The sequence below is a fragment of the Paracoccidioides brasiliensis genome, assembly GCF_000150735.1.
Source record: "Paracoccidioides brasiliensis Pb18 unplaced genomic scaffold supercont2.6, whole genome shotgun sequence".
Classification (NCBI taxonomy): Eukaryota; Fungi; Ascomycota; class Eurotiomycetes; order Onygenales; family Ajellomycetaceae; genus Paracoccidioides; species Paracoccidioides brasiliensis.
This window is the reverse complement of record NW_011371363.1, coordinates 1507662-1528155: the sequence shown is the minus strand read 5'-3', so window position 1 is coordinate 1528155 and position 20494 is coordinate 1507662. Positions and strand designations below refer to the sequence as shown.

General features: G+C 46.4%; 7 protein-coding genes across 7 annotated transcripts; 4 read left to right on the top strand and 3 right to left on the bottom strand.

Moving 5' to 3' along the window:
• Positions 1–406: 406 nt before the first annotated feature.
• On the bottom strand, positions 407–3875 carry PADG_05552 (tRNA methyltransferase PPM2; the record flags this gene model as incomplete). Its single annotated transcript, XM_010762485.1, has 6 exons — positions 407–868; positions 940–1233; positions 1326–3007; positions 3064–3428; positions 3514–3731; positions 3825–3875. The coding sequence occupies 6 exons, from the start codon at positions 3873–3875 to the stop codon at positions 407–409; spliced, it is 3072 nt and encodes a 1023-aa protein (XP_010760787.1).
• Positions 3876–4515: 640 nt separating this feature from the next.
• On the top strand, positions 4516–6147 carry PADG_05551 (uncharacterized protein; the record flags this gene model as incomplete). Its single annotated transcript, XM_010762746.1, has 5 exons — positions 4516–4567; positions 4650–4804; positions 4892–5051; positions 5125–6019; positions 6096–6147. 5 exons carry the CDS (start codon positions 4516–4518, stop codon positions 6145–6147), a joined length of 1314 nt encoding a protein of 437 aa, XP_010761048.1.
• A 1932-nt stretch (positions 6148–8079) lies between these two features.
• Positions 8080–9505, bottom strand: PADG_11943 (uncharacterized protein; the record flags this gene model as incomplete). Its single annotated transcript, XM_010762859.1, has 2 exons — positions 8080–8390; positions 9349–9505. The coding sequence occupies 2 exons, from the start codon at positions 9503–9505 to the stop codon at positions 8080–8082; spliced, it is 468 nt and encodes a 155-aa protein (XP_010761161.1).
• A 2068-nt stretch (positions 9506–11573) lies between these two features.
• PADG_05549 (uncharacterized protein) lies at positions 11574–13184 on the top strand (the record flags this gene model as incomplete). Its single annotated transcript, XM_010762745.1, has 2 exons — positions 11574–11834; positions 12027–13184. The coding sequence occupies 2 exons, from the start codon at positions 11574–11576 to the stop codon at positions 13182–13184; spliced, it is 1419 nt and encodes a 472-aa protein (XP_010761047.1).
• Positions 13185–13897: 713 nt separating this feature from the next.
• PADG_05548 (tRNA(Phe) (4-demethylwyosine(37)-C(7)) aminocarboxypropyltransferase) lies at positions 13898–15406 on the top strand (the record flags this gene model as incomplete). Its single annotated transcript, XM_010762484.1, has 1 exon — positions 13898–15406. The coding sequence occupies one exon, from the start codon at positions 13898–13900 to the stop codon at positions 15404–15406; it is 1509 nt and encodes a 502-aa protein (XP_010760786.1).
• Positions 15407–15722: 316 nt separating this feature from the next.
• PADG_05547 (uncharacterized protein) lies at positions 15723–16404 on the bottom strand (the record flags this gene model as incomplete). Its single annotated transcript, XM_010762744.1, has 2 exons — positions 15723–16213; positions 16293–16404. 2 exons carry the CDS (start codon positions 16402–16404, stop codon positions 15723–15725), a joined length of 603 nt encoding a protein of 200 aa, XP_010761046.1.
• A 396-nt stretch (positions 16405–16800) lies between these two features.
• PADG_05546 (uncharacterized protein) lies at positions 16801–19164 on the top strand (the record flags this gene model as incomplete). Its single annotated transcript, XM_010762483.1, has 1 exon — positions 16801–19164. One exon carries the CDS (start codon positions 16801–16803, stop codon positions 19162–19164), a length of 2364 nt encoding a protein of 787 aa, XP_010760785.1.
• Between the last annotated feature and the right edge of the window lie 1330 nt (positions 19165–20494).

Below are 20494 nucleotides of genomic sequence, written 5' to 3'. Positions count from 1 at the left end.
TTATTTTATTTTATTTTATTTTTTTTTACACGGAGAGAAAGGAAGAAACGCGGGACGGTGTAGTTAACATTGTCCTAAATCCATACGGTTGACAAACTTCTGTTTGTTTACTCGGGCTGCGCCAGATGAGGAGCTTCAGCCTCGTCTGTTGTTGTTGTTGTTGTTGCCTGCTGTTCGGCAATGGCAGAGAGCTTCATGAGCATGTGTCTCAACCGTTGCGTTGCCAAAGAGAGATTGCTACTAGAAATGTAGCCCGCTATTTTTTTGTCTTTGCAAATAGCTCACATATCCTCTATGCTTCATCATCGCTAGACTACTGTTACTCCTCGCAGATGACCTCGTCGTCGCTCTTTACAAGATGTACATACACACATATACTCCTCAAGTGCATAGTTGAGTGTGTGCTTCACCCCCTTGCCTTCCCCCGAAGCTCATCAGCAAGGCGCTCAATATAAAACCTAGCCATATCGCGCGGAACCCCATCAAATGCCCGTGCAATTTTCTCCACTTCGGCCCTCCCCCTCTCATACGCTTGCAAATCTCGATTGCCATACACGTCTCGACCGGCCGCATACCCCTTATCAAGGTTACGGAAGAATACGTTGACGGCTACGCTTACTTCTCCATCCGTTGGGTTCGCCGTATGTAGCCAGAGTGGGGGAATGAAGAGGACGTCTCCGGGTTTGAGAAGGGCTGAGAAGGGGTGGGTATTTGGCGGGGAGAGCGGAGTGGTGTCGGTTAGGTTTTTAAAGAGAGTTATGGAGGAGTTTGAGGAGCCGGGGGGGAAGGAGAGGTGTGTTATGTCGGCAGGTGGGTAGAGGATTAGGCGTTTGTGGCCTTGGATTTGGCAGAGGACGTTCGCAAGGACCTGCACGTTGATGTTAGGGTGGGGTTTTACGGGAACGAATGGGTTTGTGGTGGTGGGATATATGGACTCACGTCATAGTGCAGCCATAGGATAACGGGGCCGGATATCCGGAGGGGAGAGCTGTGCGCGTTCTCTGAAACTAGAGATAGCTCGGGGGGCAGGTGGAAGTCGTTTTGAAGACCAGGAAAATCGCGTGCTAGGTTTGTTGGGTGTTCTGAAGGGTTTGTGGAAGATATGGAACGGAGGTATTGCTTGGACTCGTTAGTGTAAACTTCATCGAGGAATGTTCCGAATTCCTTGGTGACGTATGCAAAGTTCTTGGTTTGGAAGTTCATGTTTGACGATTTTGATTCGTGGACGACCACCTGAACGAAAAAATCTTGTTAGCCCATTTTCATTTAATCGGTTAGTACCAGTTGATTAATTGCTGGCGGAGGTTGCTAAGATATTTATTTACCTTGCGATCCCGCCCGATAGCTTTCTCAAGATACTCCTTCGTCCAAGCCGTTCGACACGACCCAATATTCAGGTCACTAAGAATAACTGGTTTAGCATTGTCGACGATTATTTGGAACTCTCTTGCACTCGAAATGCTGACTCGAGGGATCGTTTGCATCTCAGTAGTGCCTCCAGCTGTATGAACGTCTGCTGTTTCAGATACTCCTTCAAGCGGGTTGACTTCGGGACTTGCCGCTTGCTCATGGAGAGTCCATGAGTTCATGGTCTCAGATCGTGCACTCTGCAATAGCCAAGTGCCTTCATTCCAGTGGACTCCGAATGAGAAACAGACGGCGCCGCCGCCGACGATGAGCACGTCACCATCACAAGTTGCGCAGGAAGAATGACCAACCAGGAGTGGTCGGGGTCGGTTAAATTCGGAACCCAGTCCAACTGCTGTCAGAAATGACCTATCGGGAGATAGTGTCATGTCCTTCAGCACATGGTTACTCAGAAGCATTATATCGTAGTCCTGTGGGATGCAGTTGTGCTTTGCTATCCCGCCAATAATAAAAGTTCCCCTTTCCGTTGTGGTTACTGATGCTCCAAAGCGTCCTAGCCATTTATGTAAAAGGTTGCCCGCCAGAAGGTTTTCCGTGAGATTATTTAGCTCGAGGCGTATATTTCCACTGCTAGATGTGGTGAGTTTCCATATCCAGAAGTCATTCAATACGACTCCATCCCGTGTCATCCCGCCCAACAAGATTCCGGACTGTCTATCGATATTGGCAATTGATGCACCAAATCTAGCAGGGAGAGACTGATTGGTTACATTAACTGCCCGCCAACCTTCCATCTCATTCCATAAAAGGAAATCATTCAAAACCTCACCAGAGGTGCTTCTCCCACCATAGATAAGAACATGAGAATTCCCCTCTCCCAAATCCACTGCGGTTGCGCAGTGTCTGTATCGAGGAGTTGGCAAATTGTCAGTTCGACGCCATTGCCCCGCCCGTCTTATCCAACAATCAGCCATAGCATCGCGCGGGGAAGCACGGCCCCCTACAAGCAAGCAATCATGTCCATCAAATTGGGTTATGGTGTGGCACATTCGAGCCTCCATGTTGATGAGCGGTGGCATTTCCCCTGTCGCCGCTGTGCCAGTTCTAGATGAGGTATATTCATCAGTCGAGGAAAGTCGAGTCTGGGGGCCCAGGCCGCCGTGTAATCCAAATGATTTAGCGGTTGTAGGCACTATTGCGCCAAAGCGTCGTTGGCCGGAGAATTTTGGAGGGCAGAGCGGAGCCAGCGTCAAAAGGATTGGCTCTACATTAGGTACTTCAGTTCCATTTAACAGTGTTGATCCAGTAGCCGTGTTTCGAGAGGAGGCAGACAGTAGGAAGTAGTGAGACGCAAAGAGCGCGAACTCTTCCCATTCATCAAATACCTCAACTGAATCGAGCGACAATCGTTGCTCTTCGGTTAAAAATGTTGGATCACTCCACAGCTCCCATAAATTCGTTGATTTTGTGGTTGTCCAGCCAGACTCGCGAAAACGCATTTCCTGCTGGTCAAGGGAAGGGTATCTGTGGATTGAATGTAATGGACTTTGAAGTTTTAGGAAATGTTTCATCATTGTAACTGCAAAGGGGTGGCTTGGTCCATCTGGGAAATACTGCTCGAGTAAACAGAAATTTACGTCTTTTAGCTGTCAGTCGTAGGCATTCTGGATTATTAGAAACTGAAGGGATTCTCACCATTGCTTAGTTTCGGAAGAAACTGAATAAGCGCATCCGCTAAGCTAACTTCCATATAAGTTAATGAAACTTCTGCTATGAAGAGGATAGAAACCTCAGTTAACCCTATCGCATCCTTCAGTGCGACGTCGAGCTTGTTTAGATCCCCTAGATCACATCCCGCAGCAACGTATTCTTTGCTTCGCAGAAGAACACTGCCAGATTCAGGGAGCAATTGAGCATCTGAAAGCAGGCCACTTAACGCAGTGCATTGGTTTATGACATCCCGCTTCTTCACCATCAGCTTATGGTGGTCAACATCTACGAATTTCACATTCTGGCATAAGGTGCGGTCCCGGCTAAGGAATTGAAAGGGCAATGGATCACTACACTCAAAAATCAATTAGCACATGTGCGAAAAAATTCTCGAAGTTCCCGCTAGAGGAATCCGATTCTCCTTCAGCTACTCACAACCCACAGCCTAAGTTCACAACCACCTTCAGGAGTTCGGAAGGCTCTTCGAGAAACTTCCGCACGGAAGTTTCCACGGCATGCATGCGCAGCCAGTATCCACGATTGATCAACGGAGATCGTCTCTGGGGTTTCTTCACAAAATGACGGTAAAAATGGGGCTCGGGGTAGTAAAGGCGCTCGACGCTGCGTTTTGAGACTATACTGCTACTATTAGTCTAAAGCATCAGATCACATATCAGTCAGACTTAATTTTAATATTATAATATTGGCTTCTATTTTTGCAATAGTTACGCAAAAGAGCAACCTACCTCCATGACAAGAGTCGCCCCCTTTTCCGCCTTTGTACCCCGTGGCGCCATGTTGCCAAAAGCTCACCCTCGAGGGAATACGAATTGCCGGCGTCTTCTTCCCCGTTGTTCCCTTTCCTTAAAAGTCTTCTGATGTTTCGATTAAGTCAAATCAGGGTTCCGCAGTCACGTGTGTCAAATAATATGTGGTCCGAGCGCTAACCCCACCAAGTTTGTTGAACTAGACCCAACTGGGACTAGCTGGTTTAACCCCATAGGCGTCTTTCCGCAGTGTTTGCACCGTTTGCTTCTTGGCTCGAGTAACCTCACTTCTTCAGCCTGAGACTTCAACTATATCCATCAACTAATTTCAACTGCCCAGTGATATCGACCCAGAGGCCAACCGACGCTCGCCTCCCTCTCCCTAATATCATCTACGCATTCGTCGTCTATTGTCCGTGTTTTAGCCCCTGCAGCGGACTCAGTTTTCTTGATATCTGAGACCTTTTCACTTTTTAACCGGAACATTCCTGCCTATGGCATGGGGATGCGAATGTGCTAAAACTCTGGTCTTTCAGCCAAGGGAGGGTCCATGACACTGGCTGCCAACTACGGGTAGTGAAGGATACTTATGCGGTGCCCGTTTTGAATGGCAAGGGTATACGGTGTAATCATCCTCTAGACCGATAGCAACGCTATCTGCTTCTCTAAGATGGCAATGAATTTCGTCACCTTCAACCAGGACTACAGCTACTTAGCTGTTGGTGGGTTCTCCTCCTAATACCGTGGTCTCCTTTTACCCTACCACCGCCTCCATCTCTGACGTCTTGTTGCATATATATGCAGGTACCACGAAAGGTTTCCGCATATTTACCACGGATCCCTTCGCCAAGAGCTATGAGACAAAGGAAGGAAATATCGCTATTCTTGAAATGCTCTTTTCAACCTCCCTTGTTGCCCTGATCCTTTCTCCTCGGCGGCTACAAATCACAAACACAAAGGTGCGTGATTCATTTTCAGCTTCTCCAGTTCCGAGAGTTATCGGAACCACCAAGTCAGTTAAATTCGAGTACTAACGGTTCCATCAGCGACAATCCACAATATGCGAATTAACCTTTCCAACTACCGTCCTTGCCGTGCGTCTGAACCGCAAGCGCCTAGTTATTGTCCTAGAGGACCAGATTTACCTATACGATATCCAAACTATGAAGCTTCTGTACACGATTGAGACGTCACCAAATCCAAACGGTATGTAAGAGTAGAGAGAAATTGAAAACTTGCTAACAGGTAGAAAAAGAAATCAATCACTAACTTCATTAAGCCATCTGCGCGCTCTCCCCTTCATCCGAAAACTGCTATCTCACCTATCCTCTTCCGCAAAAGGCTCCTCCCTCATCTTTTACACCACCTTCGCATGCGCCACCTAGTAATACCCACATCTCTCCCACCAGCGGTGAGGTGCTTATTTTTGACACGCTGAAACTCGAAGCAATTAACGTTGTTGAGGCCCATAAATCTCCGTTGTCTTGCCTGGCAATGAATACAGAAGGCACTTTGTTGGCTACAGCTTCGGACAAAGGAACGATCATCCGTGTGTTTTCTGTCCCCGAAGGGCAGAAGCTCTATCAGTTCCGAAGAGGCTCCATGCCATCTCGAATTTTTAGCATGTCATTCAATATAACATCCACACTGCTTTGCGTCTCTTCCGCAACTGAAACTATCCATGTTTTCAAACTGAGACACCAGGGTTCTGCAGAAGATAATCCAACTTGCCCTACGGGAACCGGCCCCCGGAGTCCCACTAGCTTCAACAGGGAAAGGGCGCTTAGCCAAAGTTACGCTTATTCAGGTGGAGAGGATTCACATGCAGAGGCTGATAGTGGCGACGTTAGTCCGCGAAAGCATAACGGCACATTGATGGGTATGATCCGCCGAACATCGCAAAATGTCGGAAATTCCTTCGCGGCTACCGTTGGTGGTTATTTGCCCAAGGGTGTGGCGGAGATGTGGGAACCGGCACGGGATTTTGCGTGGATTAAGCTTCCGAAAACTGCAGGGCATACTGGTCCGGGATCGAATGCTGGACCTGTCCGGAGCGTAGTTGCGATGAGCAGCAACACACCGCAGGTCATGGTAGTCACGAGTGATGGTAATTTTTATGTGTTTAATGTTGATTTATCGAAAGGTGGGGAGGGGACATTGACAAAACAGTATTCGTAAGCTTCACCCTTTGATTTTTTGCATGATTCGATGACTTGCTTTTCATTTTGTTGACGATGAGCTATCTTTCAGGGTACTCGACTCTAGCGACAAATTTGGCTCCTCTGGAATGGATTATTTTTAGAACGAGTTATTTTCCTATCTCCTTGTGTTATATATGACTTTCAGGAATATACTCTTTGGGCGCACTTATATGTGTTCATGGCAGAGTTGCAACCGTCCATATCCACAGGTGAAAACGATCCCTGTATCGCACCCGGACTTTCCAGAAAAATCAAAACCTGGGACATATTACTTCCTCCAAGATAACATTGGGGGATATGTTTTTGCTTTGCATGCATCGAACAGTCATTTGTAAAGGGGGGGAAGAGATGAAATGTTGAAAAGGAACAAACCGAGCAACGATTTATATTATGACATTGGAGTTCTGTCTTGCCACTGGAATGGGTAGGCATATGGGATCCAATTACCTAACTAGGGTTGAGTGCGGAATATTATTGACGAATACGTCTAATATAATTCTCCTAATTTCTGTTAGTCTTTCTCTCTGCTCCTTTTTCTGTCTTTCTATTTTAGGTGTGCATGTCGTCTTCGTCTCACTCGATTATCATCTCATTTCTCCAGATATCGCATCCGAGCGTATGAAGTGAGGGAAAAGAATTCACCAACCAAGGGCAAGAGATGTTGTTGCTTTATATCCACTCGTCTCTGTATGATCGACGGAGGAGTTTTGCTACAGGCTCCTGCGATGCCATTATTTCACTCTCACTGACTGGATTGATGCACGTTTCCCGACTTCACGCGCTCTGCACTCCGCACTCCCCTCCCCGAGTTTCATATAACCATATTCTTAATGTATTTATCTATTATCGGACCTTGCCTGGGATTCATGCATGTTACTTTTTCCTGCATCCGTGAGCCATGCGGAGCACATAGAAGATTGTGATCTGCCACTTGACATGACTTTATATTGTCTTAATTACTAAAATTTGAAGGAAATAGTTGATGTTTGAGTTTCCATGGAATGGCGGTAAATCCACAGCATGCAGTTCTCAGACTCCGGGTGATTGAGGATGCCTGGCTATCTATCACAACGGATACAAATGACTTTACATCTCCCAAATCCCACCGCGGCCCTTTGCGCATCCAGTGTGGAGTTTATCAAAAACAGGGGTGCCGTCATAACCCATGTCAATAATAATGGATATCACTAGATACATCATACATGCGACGTGTGTGGCTATCCTCGACTGATCCATGGATGAGTTGCTGGAGTTTCCCCTGCTAATACAGGGACTTTTCAACTCAGCCCCGAATAATACGGCGTATTCAAGGTCAAGGACGGCAAAGGCCAAAAATCCTCTAATTGCACCACCAAGTTTGTACCCCTATCGTGGCTCACGCATTTCGAGCCTCGCTATTGCATCCATGGTTTAATTATTCACTAAACAACCCTACGGGAACCCTCCCAGAAGTTTAATTTACTGCCTCCGTTGTTCAGAAGCTAGCTGGGATCTTGATGAATCGGTAGCAGGCCGTAGATACGGACAAGAGATCTTTGATATCTGCTTCTCCCAAGCACACAGGCAGCTCACCCAGATACGACCGTGCGAATCCATATATACGCGAGTTAAGCCTTGCAAAGCTCTGGAAGACTTTCTTTCTTTCTCTTTTTATTGTTCACCCGGGGGAGAGGGGTATCTACGATTTGAAACAATGGTATTTGTTTCCGGCAACAAAATCACTCTCAGCCGACTTGCCATACTCACCAGCTAATCCCCATTCCTGGCGATTTAAAGAGTGGACCGATTCAGGCAAGCTTGTCTCTGCTATCTTCTCCAACTATCTGTTAGAATCAGGGCGCTGTCTGCTGACCCGTAGAAACACAACAGCAGCTGAGCTTGAGCTTGAAAAAGATATATGGAATCTCCTGGACACTGCCAAATGCCGCCCCATCACTTTGGGCGGCTTTGTCCTAGATTATACCACCTTTAAGAGAGCGGATACAGGCCTCCCTTTACGGGCCATTCTTTTGGCCAGCCCTTACCATGGCAATCTACACGCTTCTTCCAGGCAACATCTCAGATCCAGCGACCTTGTTGCAAGATGCCTGTGGTCCAGGGCAATCAAATGACGAGGTTTTACGAACAATCCTATCGTTAATCGGGATCCACTGTCTTGACAGAGTACCACTTACATCCCCCTGCGATGACGTTCTCCCAGTCGTAAACAAACTATTCAAAACAAGCAGGATGATAGGAAGCGCATCTGTGAGCTTAAACATGGTATGTGCGCTGTGGAAGAAAAGAGCCCGATGAGTGGCATGAAGGTTTGAACGAAGAATCCGTTTCTTATCCTTGGTAATACCTACAATGAACCACACGCCTCTTGTCTCTGCTAAGAATGTCGGCGCTGCGATTGGGATAGCGTGGTGCTTGAACTTAAATATACACGGTGTAAGTACAAGTTCCATATCAATAAATCCATCCTGTGAAAAAACGAAAAACAGGGGAGGCAGGAAGGTGGAATGACACGCTAACCACAACTATTCGCAAACAACTCAGCATGGCTCCATCGCCCAGCCGTCAAGCTGTACCTTTGAAAAAGCCTCCGCCTATTTAGAAGACGGAACTCTTTTCTGAACCGTAAATGGTGTGTCAAGCCCAAAGGCAATCCATACGCGAATATGAATGACGTCTTGGAAACTCGGGTGATAAGGAACCCAAGGCAAAACGCCATAGGCGGGATGCTTATGACGACATGTCTAAATTTCGGGACTATATTGTCCAACCGTGGGGGTTGACCGGAGGGTGATGTTGGTCGCTAATAAGTAAAGCATACAAGAGATGCGGGCAGGTTCTCTTAAATAATGTATATCATTGTACTATATGTAACTACTTTGAGCGGGGTCTTTTTTACCGACTCCATAAAGATATCCACTTTGTTCTATTTTTGGATATTTTATAGACGATAGACTTTGAGGCATACAAAAACCAATCATTACTACTCTCGCTAACTACTATTCTTTAGTTAGGTGGGCCATTCTCCAAACTTCGCTAAGGGGTTAATTAAATCAATATTCTCGTTAGCTAGAGATAAATCTGGCATCCATTTCTTTGCAAGCCACATGAACCAATCTTGATAAGGGGTAGAAAACTCAATTATCCGTACCAATGCCTCGCCTCCTAGAAAATAACGGGGGAAACATGAAAGCAAAAAGTTTTCAAATTGTAGCTGGGAATGCAAGAGACAATTCAGAAACTGAACAGCATGTGTTCACCTCATCAATGACAGCCTCTGTCGCCACCAAAGGCGGTAAGCCAACCTGCTGGTCCTTCTGGAATCTTGGCGATTGGAGAATACAACAGAATGTCCGAGACTTCCTCCACGAGATCTCTCCCTGCTGATCCAACCCACCACATGTAGTCTCGACCCGCTCTATCTAAGAGAACACCAAAATACAAAAGGATGAACCATGCCATCGGTCCCGATTCTTGACAGCTGATATGTAATCTCGACCACCGATGGCAACCAACGACAAGAAGTAACCCTTGATACGCTCGCATACGTCCACCGCAAAAACAATATTTGATTTGCGCAATAGTTATTAGGTATTCTTCTCTTGCAAGAGGGGATTGGCTCTCCACCAAATACAGCTGTGTATCTCGAGGCGGGTACACGGATCTGGCGGCTCACAATGAAAAGCTTCTGAAGAGTGGTAATGGTGTCGGGGCCCAAGATTTCCATCGACAGTGGCTTATAGTCGATTACGTCGCGGGATGAGCAAGGGGCCTCTCTTAGTCGCTGGACGATTCATGTCTGGAGATTCGCACGAACGCTGTCGCCGCCTTCGTCCTCCTAGCCTTTGCCCTTACCTCTGAAGGAGATTGATAAGAGGAATCTGTCGTTTGCACAATGCAGTTGGCGCATACGGCAAACTGTTCATCACACTGTTCAGATGGGAGTTACTTGAGCAGATAATATCGTCTCATTGTGCATATCTTATCTACGTAGGGGCGAATAAGTATCTCAATGTAATTTACAGGCCTGAAACACACCTTCACAAGTCTTTTCCTGCAATTCAGACACCCTTTGCGCGATATGTTATGAGATATCCCCATTTTGCATAGTGAAATTGTCGGCATTAACAACAGGCTTATTTGAATGAAGAGATAAACTCAAACAGGAGAATGAGGCCACCGAAAGAAACGTGCATGCCAAAAGGTCCGAAATCTGAAAATGCACGTCACCGTCACAGGGAAACTACAGGGCTGAATTTTAACTGAACAAGCCAGGAAACTGGGTGACTCTGTTTTGGTGCAATCAACAGCTTGGGATCCGCAAAAGCCCCCCCTTCGCGAGCCACTGAGCAGTGAGCAATAATGAGCACTGGATGGCAGCAGCTATTCAGCCCCGAGGACAAGACCAGTTCGAACTACACGGGTAAGACAATTGGATAGTTAGTGTCTCTGCACATCCTCTAAGTTAAGAAACGACAATAATAAACCATGAGAGGATCTCGTCGACCCAATACAACTGTTCACGTCAGGCCAATTGCTGGCTCGTCAACAACGGATACTCCGTAGAGAGTACTGAACTCTCAACTTGGCGCTCATTCAATGGATGAAGTTGAGGATTCCGGATTGGGACATTGGGACCCAGGAAATGCTGATGTCGGCAAATGACTAACTACCCATGCGACGCGCCCTCCTGACCTCCCATTAGTAGTAGTGAGTGCGCGTGGCACGGTTATTAACTAAACTAGTTAATTTACTATAATTAACCTAACTAGTTAGTTAGTTAATCGGTTATGTCAGCCGGGTGAAAACGGCGTCGTGGGTTGAAGATTTACACGAAATACGCCGAGTTCAAGGATTAAGCAGTATCAGAATGGTCGGTGGCCCGCGGGTCCATGAGCTGCCTTAAGAGAAGAGTCTTCAAGACAAACCCCTCCTTAACATACCTACCTTAACGTCGACTTGATGGCTACTGCTCTCAACGCAGTAACTATCCCCATCTGAGTTGTTCCGTCACTGTCTGTTGTTGGCCTGGAATGGCATTCGATCTCTCGAAACACGGGACGGGCACATCCCCAACACTGATAGCAAGCCTCCTGAACTTGATGGTATTCTCCAATCTAGTGGGCGAGAATTGTGGCAATTCCCGATCCCCGATGTGGAGCTTTACCCATCATTGTTTGACCAGAGGGGCAAAAAGGACTAAGAGTTACAACCCGCCTAGTGTGCGGTGAACTATTCGCTCGGATCGATCGTCAGAGACATGGTATATGACCATAGCTAGTCCAAGGCGATGATTCTCGTTTTAGTTTAACGTATATAAATACTGGAAATTCCTTGGCTGACCTTTTGTTCATCAATATCGGACGTCTCCTAATCTTCTCCTACAGCTTATAATTGTTTTGCTCTGAAGGGGTATTCCCTTTTTCTTTTCATTACTTTTGACAGCCCTACCCCTTCCGGCGGCTCCCAATAGCGAAGTTCTTAAAAACCACGTCACGAATTCGGTGAGCTCTCCAATGGAAGCTCAACCATGACCACGGAGTTGTTGAATATCAAATCCCCAGCTCCAGCTGGGAGCACCGAAAGTAATCATACGACGCTATCTATAAACCAGCCTGAGGATGTCGGTTCTTCCCCGAACGATTCACCGCGTGATATGTTTGAAGACAGCTCGCCTTCGGTAACAACCAACTCCCTGCAACGGTGGAACTATCCGAAACGCAACTTGTTTCGATTTATAGCGACCACTTTTAGCTTTATCATCTTGGGAATTAATGATGCAGCCTATGGTGTAAGTTAATGCCGTGGATGGACTTCCATATATGATATTGAACCATAGAACACTTCTGCGGTGACCATTAGTTGACATATCCCAAAATCGAGAAAAGGCTCTTATACCTTATGTATGATTATGATCCATTTTCTCCATTGCCATGGCCAAGAAGAGGAGAATGTATATGTCTGACCTTTGCTCTACAATTAGTTGGAAGAATATTATAAGGTTTCCTACACTGTCATATCCTTGGTCTTTTTATCGCCCCTAGGAGGATATATAACGTCGGCCATGCTGAGCAATACGCTGCACATGCGCTTCGGACAGTGCGGGCCCGCTATCCTTGGCCCTATCTCCCATCTGGTGTCCTATATAATAGTCTTCCTTCACCCCCCATACCCTGTCCTGATCATTGCCTTCATCATTGCTGGTTTCGGAAACGGTCTAGCAGATACTGCATGGAATGCATGGGTAGGCGCAATGTCCAATGCAAATGAGCTGCTTGGTTTGTTGCACGGTTCCTATGGTCTGGGGGCATTGCTAGCGCCAATGATGGCTACCTCTCTTATCATAAAAGCAAACTGGGAATGGTACGAGTTCTACTACCTGGTTGCTGGCGGTGCCTTTTTGGAACTTGTGCTTCTAGGAGCAACCTTCTGGAATGCAACAGGACATCAGTACCATGAAGAGCATCCGCGTGCAGACATGGTAATCGTGAACACCGCAACATCGGACGAAGAACACCAGCGCAGGATGAGGGATATCATCTTCACCAAAATATTCGGCACCAGTCGCACAGCTGAAGCTGCGAAGAATAAAGTAACCTGGATCTGTTCATTTTTTCTGATTGCCTACGTTGGAATCGAAGTCGCTCTGGGCGGGTGGATCGTCACATTTATGGTCCGCGTTCGGCATGCGTCACATTTCGCATCCGGTATGGCGTCGACGGGATTCTGGGCCGGCCTCACGGTAGGCCGAGTGGTCCTCGGCTTTGTGACTCCGCGATTGTTCAGGTCAGAAAAGCATGCTGTGGCCGCGTATCTTCTAGCTACCGTAGGCCTCGACTTGCTCTTTTGGCTTATTCCACAGTTCGTTGTTTCCGCCGTGATGGCTTCCTTGCTCGGGTTTTTCCTAGGACCCTTGTTCCCGGCAGCCATTGTTGCTGCGACGAAGTTAATTCCAAAACATTTACATGTGAGCGCTATTGGATTCGCCGCTGCGTTAGGTGCATCTGGCGCCACTCTCTTGCCATTTTTTGTCGGGGCCATCGCCCAGGTTAAAGGGGTACAGGTCTTGCAACCGATTGTGCTGGCTATGCTTGTAGTTGATGTGGCGATTTGGCTATGTCTTCCAGCCTGTCAAAAGTGATGCGATGAGGCGCTTCCGGAAGGGGAATTTTGTATAGAGGGGGATAGTCACTGGTAAATGGGAGTGCCTCTGTCACTCCTCGCAGCCTCTGGAGCTTTTCTTCGCATGACAGAATGAGATCATGCTATACGGATCTGGCAATACGCCAAACACACGCTGCAATATCCGGAGATTTACGGGAAATTTGGGTTAACCTAAAAGTTAGAAAGAAAAAAGGAAATAGGAATGGATTATTCACATTGGAAAAGACAGGCCTTTAATACATGCTATTTTCTGCGCCGTGTTTGTTTGATATTCTTATTTGCCACTATGACTCTGCCGTATCTGTATATGATATAGATATCCACAATATATATATATATATATATATGCAATGGCACGTAATGGCAATTGCACCTTGCTGTGGCTGCTAGTTCTTTCATAGTTGTATCTGGTAATTCGCACTTCGCTTTAAACTTGCCATCTCCTTTGCTCTCCTGTGGCGGAATTTGCTGCTCTGGAGTTGCGTCTTGGCATTGATCAAAGTATGTTTTCCCGGCCTACGAATGATTTTCAACAAGCTGTAACTACAACTAAGTTGTAGGTTATTTGTTAACAACATATAGAATCTCTGTATTCCCCGCCCGGATACTTTAATATCTATTTGAGAAACAGAGATGAGGTGCCTGAACCATTCTTAATCAAGCAAAAGAAAAAACACCTTGCAAGGGGGGATGGAGATTGCGGACTTGCCATATGAAAGCGATATAATGCAGATGGACGTCAATGACGATGGCAGCATCACATCCCATGGAAGAAATGGTTCACCCTCTAGCCCGCACCCAAAAAGATTTCCCAAATCCTCATCCCGCCCGCCCAAGCCTAAGAACGTATCCCACCCTTTACAGACAGGAATACGTAATTATCTCAACAACCACTATCGTAACCATAGTCACACACAACAAAGCTTCCTCTCATCGCAGCCGTTATCATCACTTCCCCTCCCCAAAAGATTCACAGTCTACCCCCCTCTTCTCCTACTCCCCTCAAACGCTTTCTCCACGCCAGCCGAATGGGCCGCGCTCTACAATTCCCTCTCCAGCGACCAGCGCCAGGAGTTATATGCATGTATAGCTGCATCATTTGCATCTATGGGCGTCACGCACGTCGCCATGAATGCACCAATAGCGCCCACGATGACGAAGGTGGCTGGGGTTATGAGAAGCGAAACTCAAATGGAGAATCGAATTCGGAGCCCAACGGGGTTGGTGCCGTTGTATGGGGATTTTGGAGACGGGGAAGATGTTGCAACCAGGGAGGTGAATGAAGAAGAAAAGGAAGCCAATCCTACAGAAGAAGCTCTCCGCTCTGCATTGTGGGTTCATTCGGTGCAGAACAGGGGCATCGTGCAGATCTGGGCGCCGCTGCATTCTATGTTTAGTCGTGGGAATGTTGTGGAGAAGGCGAGAATTCTGGGGATTGAGTCGAGGTTTGAGGGCCTAGATGACGGTGATGTTGGGGATGAGCTAGAGGGAGGGAATGGGAGAAGGAGGTTACTGGGTCAGAAAATCGAGGATGTTGCGGTTGTTGATATGTATGCTGGCATCGGCTATTTTGTGTTTTCGTACCTGAAGAGAGGAGTTGGGAGGGTGTGGGGATGGGAGATTAATGGATGGTCTATTGAAGGGCTGTGTAGGGCTTGTCGGGAGAATGGATGGGGGGTTAAAGTGGTGAAGATTGATAAGGAGACAGGGGAGGTGGAGGGAGGAATTGATGTGTTGGTTGAGGGATTGAGAAAAGAAAATCGTGTAGTGGTTTTCCATGGCGACAATCAGTCTGCGGGCAAGGTGATGTGGGATTTGAAGGAGGCACTGCAGCGGAAGGGAAGGTGGAAACGCATTCGACATGTTAGCCTCGGATTGTTGCCGAGTTCGAAGCGGGCTTGGGAGGGGGCTGCGAGAGTCCTTGATACGGAGGCGGGAGGTTGGATTCATGTCCATGAAAATGTGAACGTGAATGATATTGAAATGATGGAAGCGCAGATTGTTGAAGGGTTCAATTCTCTGCTCATATCAACTAGAGGAGATGGAAAGCTTCTATCATCGTCGGCATATTCTGGTATCTCTACAGCGGAGTGTATTCATGTGGAAAGAGTTAAAACGTACGCACCAGGGGTGATGCATTGTGTTTTTGACATTTATATACCACCCTCAGCTGGTTGGTTGGATAAAGACAAAATTTAACACTTCCATTAGCAGATCCCTGTTCGTTATCCCTTGTCTCGCTATTCCAAGTATAACTATCAAAAGTAAGACCAATGGGAAAAATAAAAAAAGAAGAAAGAGAAAAAAAGAAACGGTTATATGGGAAAATAAAGTACAAAAACCAAACACTCAAAACAAGATCACAAACGTGGTCAGTTGTATTCCTTGAAACATGATGTGGTGCGGACATGATGAAACAAAAGCAAATCATCAGGCCCTTGGTAAAGGAAATAAGCGAAAAGTCAACATATGCAACAGGGCATAATAGAAGATATGCCATCTATCAGGAAGTCATCTATGCAGATGGGCTCTTGAGGAACTTGGCTGGTATATTAGTTTCAACGATGGCCATTTGTTCCATTATGTCGAGCTGAACCTGAGCATTTTCTGCATGGTCATGTTGTCGAAAGTGCTCGATGTCCTCGGGATGCGTGAGGTCCTCTTCTGTCGCACCTTCGCCGTGATACTTTTCGAAATGATGTATTTCATATTCGTACTCCAAGTCGCCATGATGCCCTGGGCCTGTGTCAAAGTCCGGCAGCTTCTTTCCTTCACGAGACAGGAGCATCCATTCGTTGTGCGATATAACTCCCGTATGATTTGGGTCAAAAATGGTGAATATTTCCTTAAGAATCTCCTGCTTGCGCTGCTCCGAGAGGCTGGCATTCGAATCGTCGTCAAGCCCGTAAGTTCTGCGAACTTCGTCAATTGTCCATGCCCCTGAGCTGTCGTAGTCATGAAGCATGAAAAAGGAACCAGCATCAAAATCGGAGATATGATGTTCCTCTGGAGTTAATTCCACTGTCAGCATATACTCTAAATTGCTTGAGACGGGACGTCACAAAGGTAAAAAATGTCTACTTACCTACCATATGCCGGGTAGCCCAGTCTTTGATGTTGCTTAGATCATCTGAGCGTGAGCCATGCGCCAGACATAGCTGTGACACTGCCAGGAAAGTCAACAAGAGCGCAATCATATTTCTAGTGTATATCTGTACGATCCGCCCAAATGTAGGTGTTTGGTTTGTCTGTGTACAAATAATAGTTAACTCTCTGGTTGTTCATCGGCTTGTTTGCACTGTTTGCACTCCTCATCCCACCCAACATCAGCCTAATCCCGTTTTCTATCCCGACTTCTTCATCGCAAGAAGAAGGTAAATAAATTTCCGTGCATTGCCCACGAACGCTGTCTCCAATGCCCCTCAATTTGCCCTGTTCTGCTTTCTATTTCTGATGCTGCTTACAGTGGCGATCTTCAATGACTTAGAAGTCTAGTTGACCCTTCATTCCACCTCTGAAGACCTCTTAAATCGATCCGCTTCCCCTTCGAAATCGAACCCGATCATTCCTCCGCTCTTTATGATGCCGAGATAATGCAAGGTCTTTGGTCTCGAACTGCCCTGTCAACAGGGTCATGCCGGTGTGTCTCTTGTCTACGCAGCGGCTCCAATGCTGTTGCAGGACAAGGACCCACGGCAGCCGGCCGGCGCCGGCTCTACATCGGGAATTCCGTTACGCTCTTTTACTCCACTATTTTCGCAACAGCCATGATATTTGACGCTGAAGCGAAAACTAAACGGCGTACTGAATTGGAAAAGAAAATCGAAGCCGTGAAAGAGGAGGTGAAGGAACTGCGGATTGAAGAAGCGCGGATATTGGATGAAATTGCTGCCCGGAGGAGAGTGAGGCAGCTTACCCTTCCACTGCAGAGACGAGAATACAGTACGGCTGCCGTCACTTCTCGACAGCATTCTACGTCCTTTGAGGGGTTCCAGGATGGAAACTCGTTTTCGGGCGGGCCATTTGAAAACCGGGAGCCATCCACGTTTAAGGATCGTCCCGACATGATCACAGACGGTTTTGAAACGGGGTGTGCTAAGAAGAGGGAACTGACTGACGAAGACGAGCGTTTCTATCGACAGTATGATTTGGCAGGAGAAGATGTGCTGCGAGAGAGGGCAATTCAGCTCTTAGCAATACGACAACTCGCCATTAAGTTGCTCCTTCGTCCCAGTATTGCTCATTCCTATGGAGAGGTTGTGGCAGACTATGGAGAACACTTCGATCCTCCAAGATTTAGAACTCAAGATTATCTAGTCGAGTTGCACTTTCTTAAAAGACGGATCACTCGGTTAAGGTTTCGGAGGGACGAATCATACGACGATATAGTTAGAAATATTACAGTTCAAGAGCAAGCAGCGCTCCGGCAGGAACGGCAGGAATTACACAACAGCCTCCAGGAGTCATTTGCGTCCTTTGATGAAAAAGCTATATCCCTCCAACAACTTCTTCTGATTGTCTCAGAAAATCTGTTGGCTTCAGACGAACCGATTTTACCGCAGACCGTCGAACTTATGATTACGCAATTTACACGAGCTAAGCAAAATGATCTTGTGAAAATGGTCATTGATTCTTTGTTTCCAAACAGGATCAGGATGACCCCTCCCATCATCGTTTCCGCGATAAACTTTTTTAATAAGACCAAGGATCTCTTCGGTTTTGATGGATTCTTGCGTCTACTCCAAGGAGACAGCTTCCCCGTTAATATACCCGTGTTATGGGAGACTGTCAGGGTTGGAGACGTTCAAGTGATAGTTCCCCCAAAGCCCCGCCATCCGTTTATAATGAATGCTCTCATCTCTGCCTCCCTGAGTTTTAATCAACCCCAGAACGCCGACGCCTACTTCCATATCCTTCGCGAATCTGGCTACAACGATGGGGCTCAAGTCTTGGGTTCTTACCTGAAATTTTACACGTTATCGTCAAACTGGAGGAAAGGCGGGTACGTCCTACTCCGATCTGTTGCTTTCATTATGTCAACAAAAGCACATTTTGGAAACACGATTCACCGCCTGATTCTCTACATGGTTGCTTTCTGCAATGGCTGCGGGAAGGATGCATTGTCTGCAACCATAGTTAAGGCTGCTGTGGAAGCTGGAATTGATTGGAGACCGAGCTATAACAAGAGAGACGTTCAGATTTCAGTTAAGAAGGCATTGAGTCAATGGATCAGGGCTGCTAAGCTTCCCCCAACTGACATTCCAACTAACATGTCTCTGGGAGAAAGATGTTATCAGTTCGCCAAACAAATTGAGCAACCAATTCTGATGTCAATTAATTATAGTGAACATGCCCTCACACGTAATCTTCGGCTAGAGCATGAAAGAAAGGAGAGAAGTCTCGATGTGCGGCATGCAGGTCAAGTTTCTGAAGCACAAAATGGAAAGCTATCCACTCATGCCAGCTCCTGTTCCGATCTCCATAAGCTAGGATCCTCCCAGACAAAAGAAGCTGGGAAACTAGCTCAAATGGTGCCCGATTCCTCCAATCATTTTCCAGTCTACTATACTAAAGCCGACAAGAAAAATGGTGAAAAAGCCGTCCTGAGATTCTCTCTGAGGAAATCTTCCGAAGAACGGATGGAAGCTTTACCATCCGCTGAAGAGATAAGAAGAAATCACTTCCAGGGAAATTGTAGATCGTTATTCCATTCGTTGGGAGTCTTTCAAAGAACCATTATGGACATAAAACGGGAATTACGTGAATATGAATTTCAGATTCGTGCTTCGAGAGAGCCAACCCAAGCGGTCAAGAAGGAGTACTTCGGGGAGGCTTGCGGATCGTTATTCTATTCGTTAGCGGTCTCTCAGAAAACTATTGGAGACTTGCAGCGGGAAGTGGACGCATATGGACTCCGTATTCGTGCTGCGGAGCTGCCAATTGAGGAACGAGCTTAGCTCTGGAGAAGTGCCGATTTGGTCTTCTGATTTGTGAAACCCTTGGAATTTTTGCCACTGCCACATATCCACAAGGATTGATTTTTTTTGCAAAGGCGTTTATCCCATAGTTTTTAGGGATTCGCATGGTACGTGAAATAATGACGTATAGAATTGTGCTTACGAATACAAATCCCGCCCGTTGGAGTTCCATCTTGGAGGTTCTCTTTCCTAACATCCACATGTGCGCACTTCATATAACGAATGTCCTTTGCTAGGGACTGTGGACTAGCGACAGCCGGTTATGGTACAGGAGTTCGAGGTCCTTACCGTGGATTTCCTTACGAGACGTGGCCCGGGAAAATGTGCAGTTGTGCGAATCTACCCCCTTCAAATGAAGACTGAAGCGAAATCGTCCTTCGAACACCAGTGTTCTGTGGCGTCCTGGGTTCTGAATTCTTCACGCAAAATTCCTTCCACCTGGAACTCCTCCTTTGTGCAAGCCGGTCTACTTCTCGGCCCATCGCCCTCTCTATCGGAGATTCCCTTTCCTGCTAGATGTACAGTCACAACGCCCAAGCAGTTATGTGACTTTTCTATTATTTTTTTGGTTCATGTTGTTGATGTTACCCTTTTGCGGAACGGTTTATCGCTTTTAAACCTCAATTCATCTAACAGGGGTTAGTTCTAGGAAGTAGAGGCCGTTCATGTCGTATTCACTGTTGAATATACAAAGGAATCTCTATCTGCTATATAGTTATGCGTTATACATGTATTATAGGTAGATAACTGCGGAGTAAATTGAATTTCTATTTCTTCAAAATGAGAACTATTTCCTCCTTTTCCTGGATTGCTCGTCCTAGTGATACATGGAATATCCTTGTAGTCATCTGGAGGATTAACCATCCTGAAAAAAATAACAAAACGGCACCCTTTATAGACAAGAAATCGCCCAATGATGCTGGATCACCAACTGTCTGAAGAGACTACACCTATGAAAAATAATGTGGGGAACTTTACTTAGGGGGCAAAGGGGAAACGATTTCTCTCAAAGATTTCTTTATCTGCGGTAGGACCATCAACTGGTTGTATGGGGAGAAAAAACACAGAAGGCATTCACAAGTTTAATATGTCTAGAGAAGGAAAAATAACAGAGAAGAGAACCCCACTGAAAAATGAAAAAATAGAACATGATCAGAAACTTGAAAAAGAAATCGTAACGGACATCAGAACACCGGCGCTTTTTTAAAAAAAAGGCATTTTAACCTTCGTTAAAGATTCTTCCCTTCTTTGTTTTAACCCATTACGATGAAATAAGTAGCCAGGAGATCACCAACTAATATTAACCAAA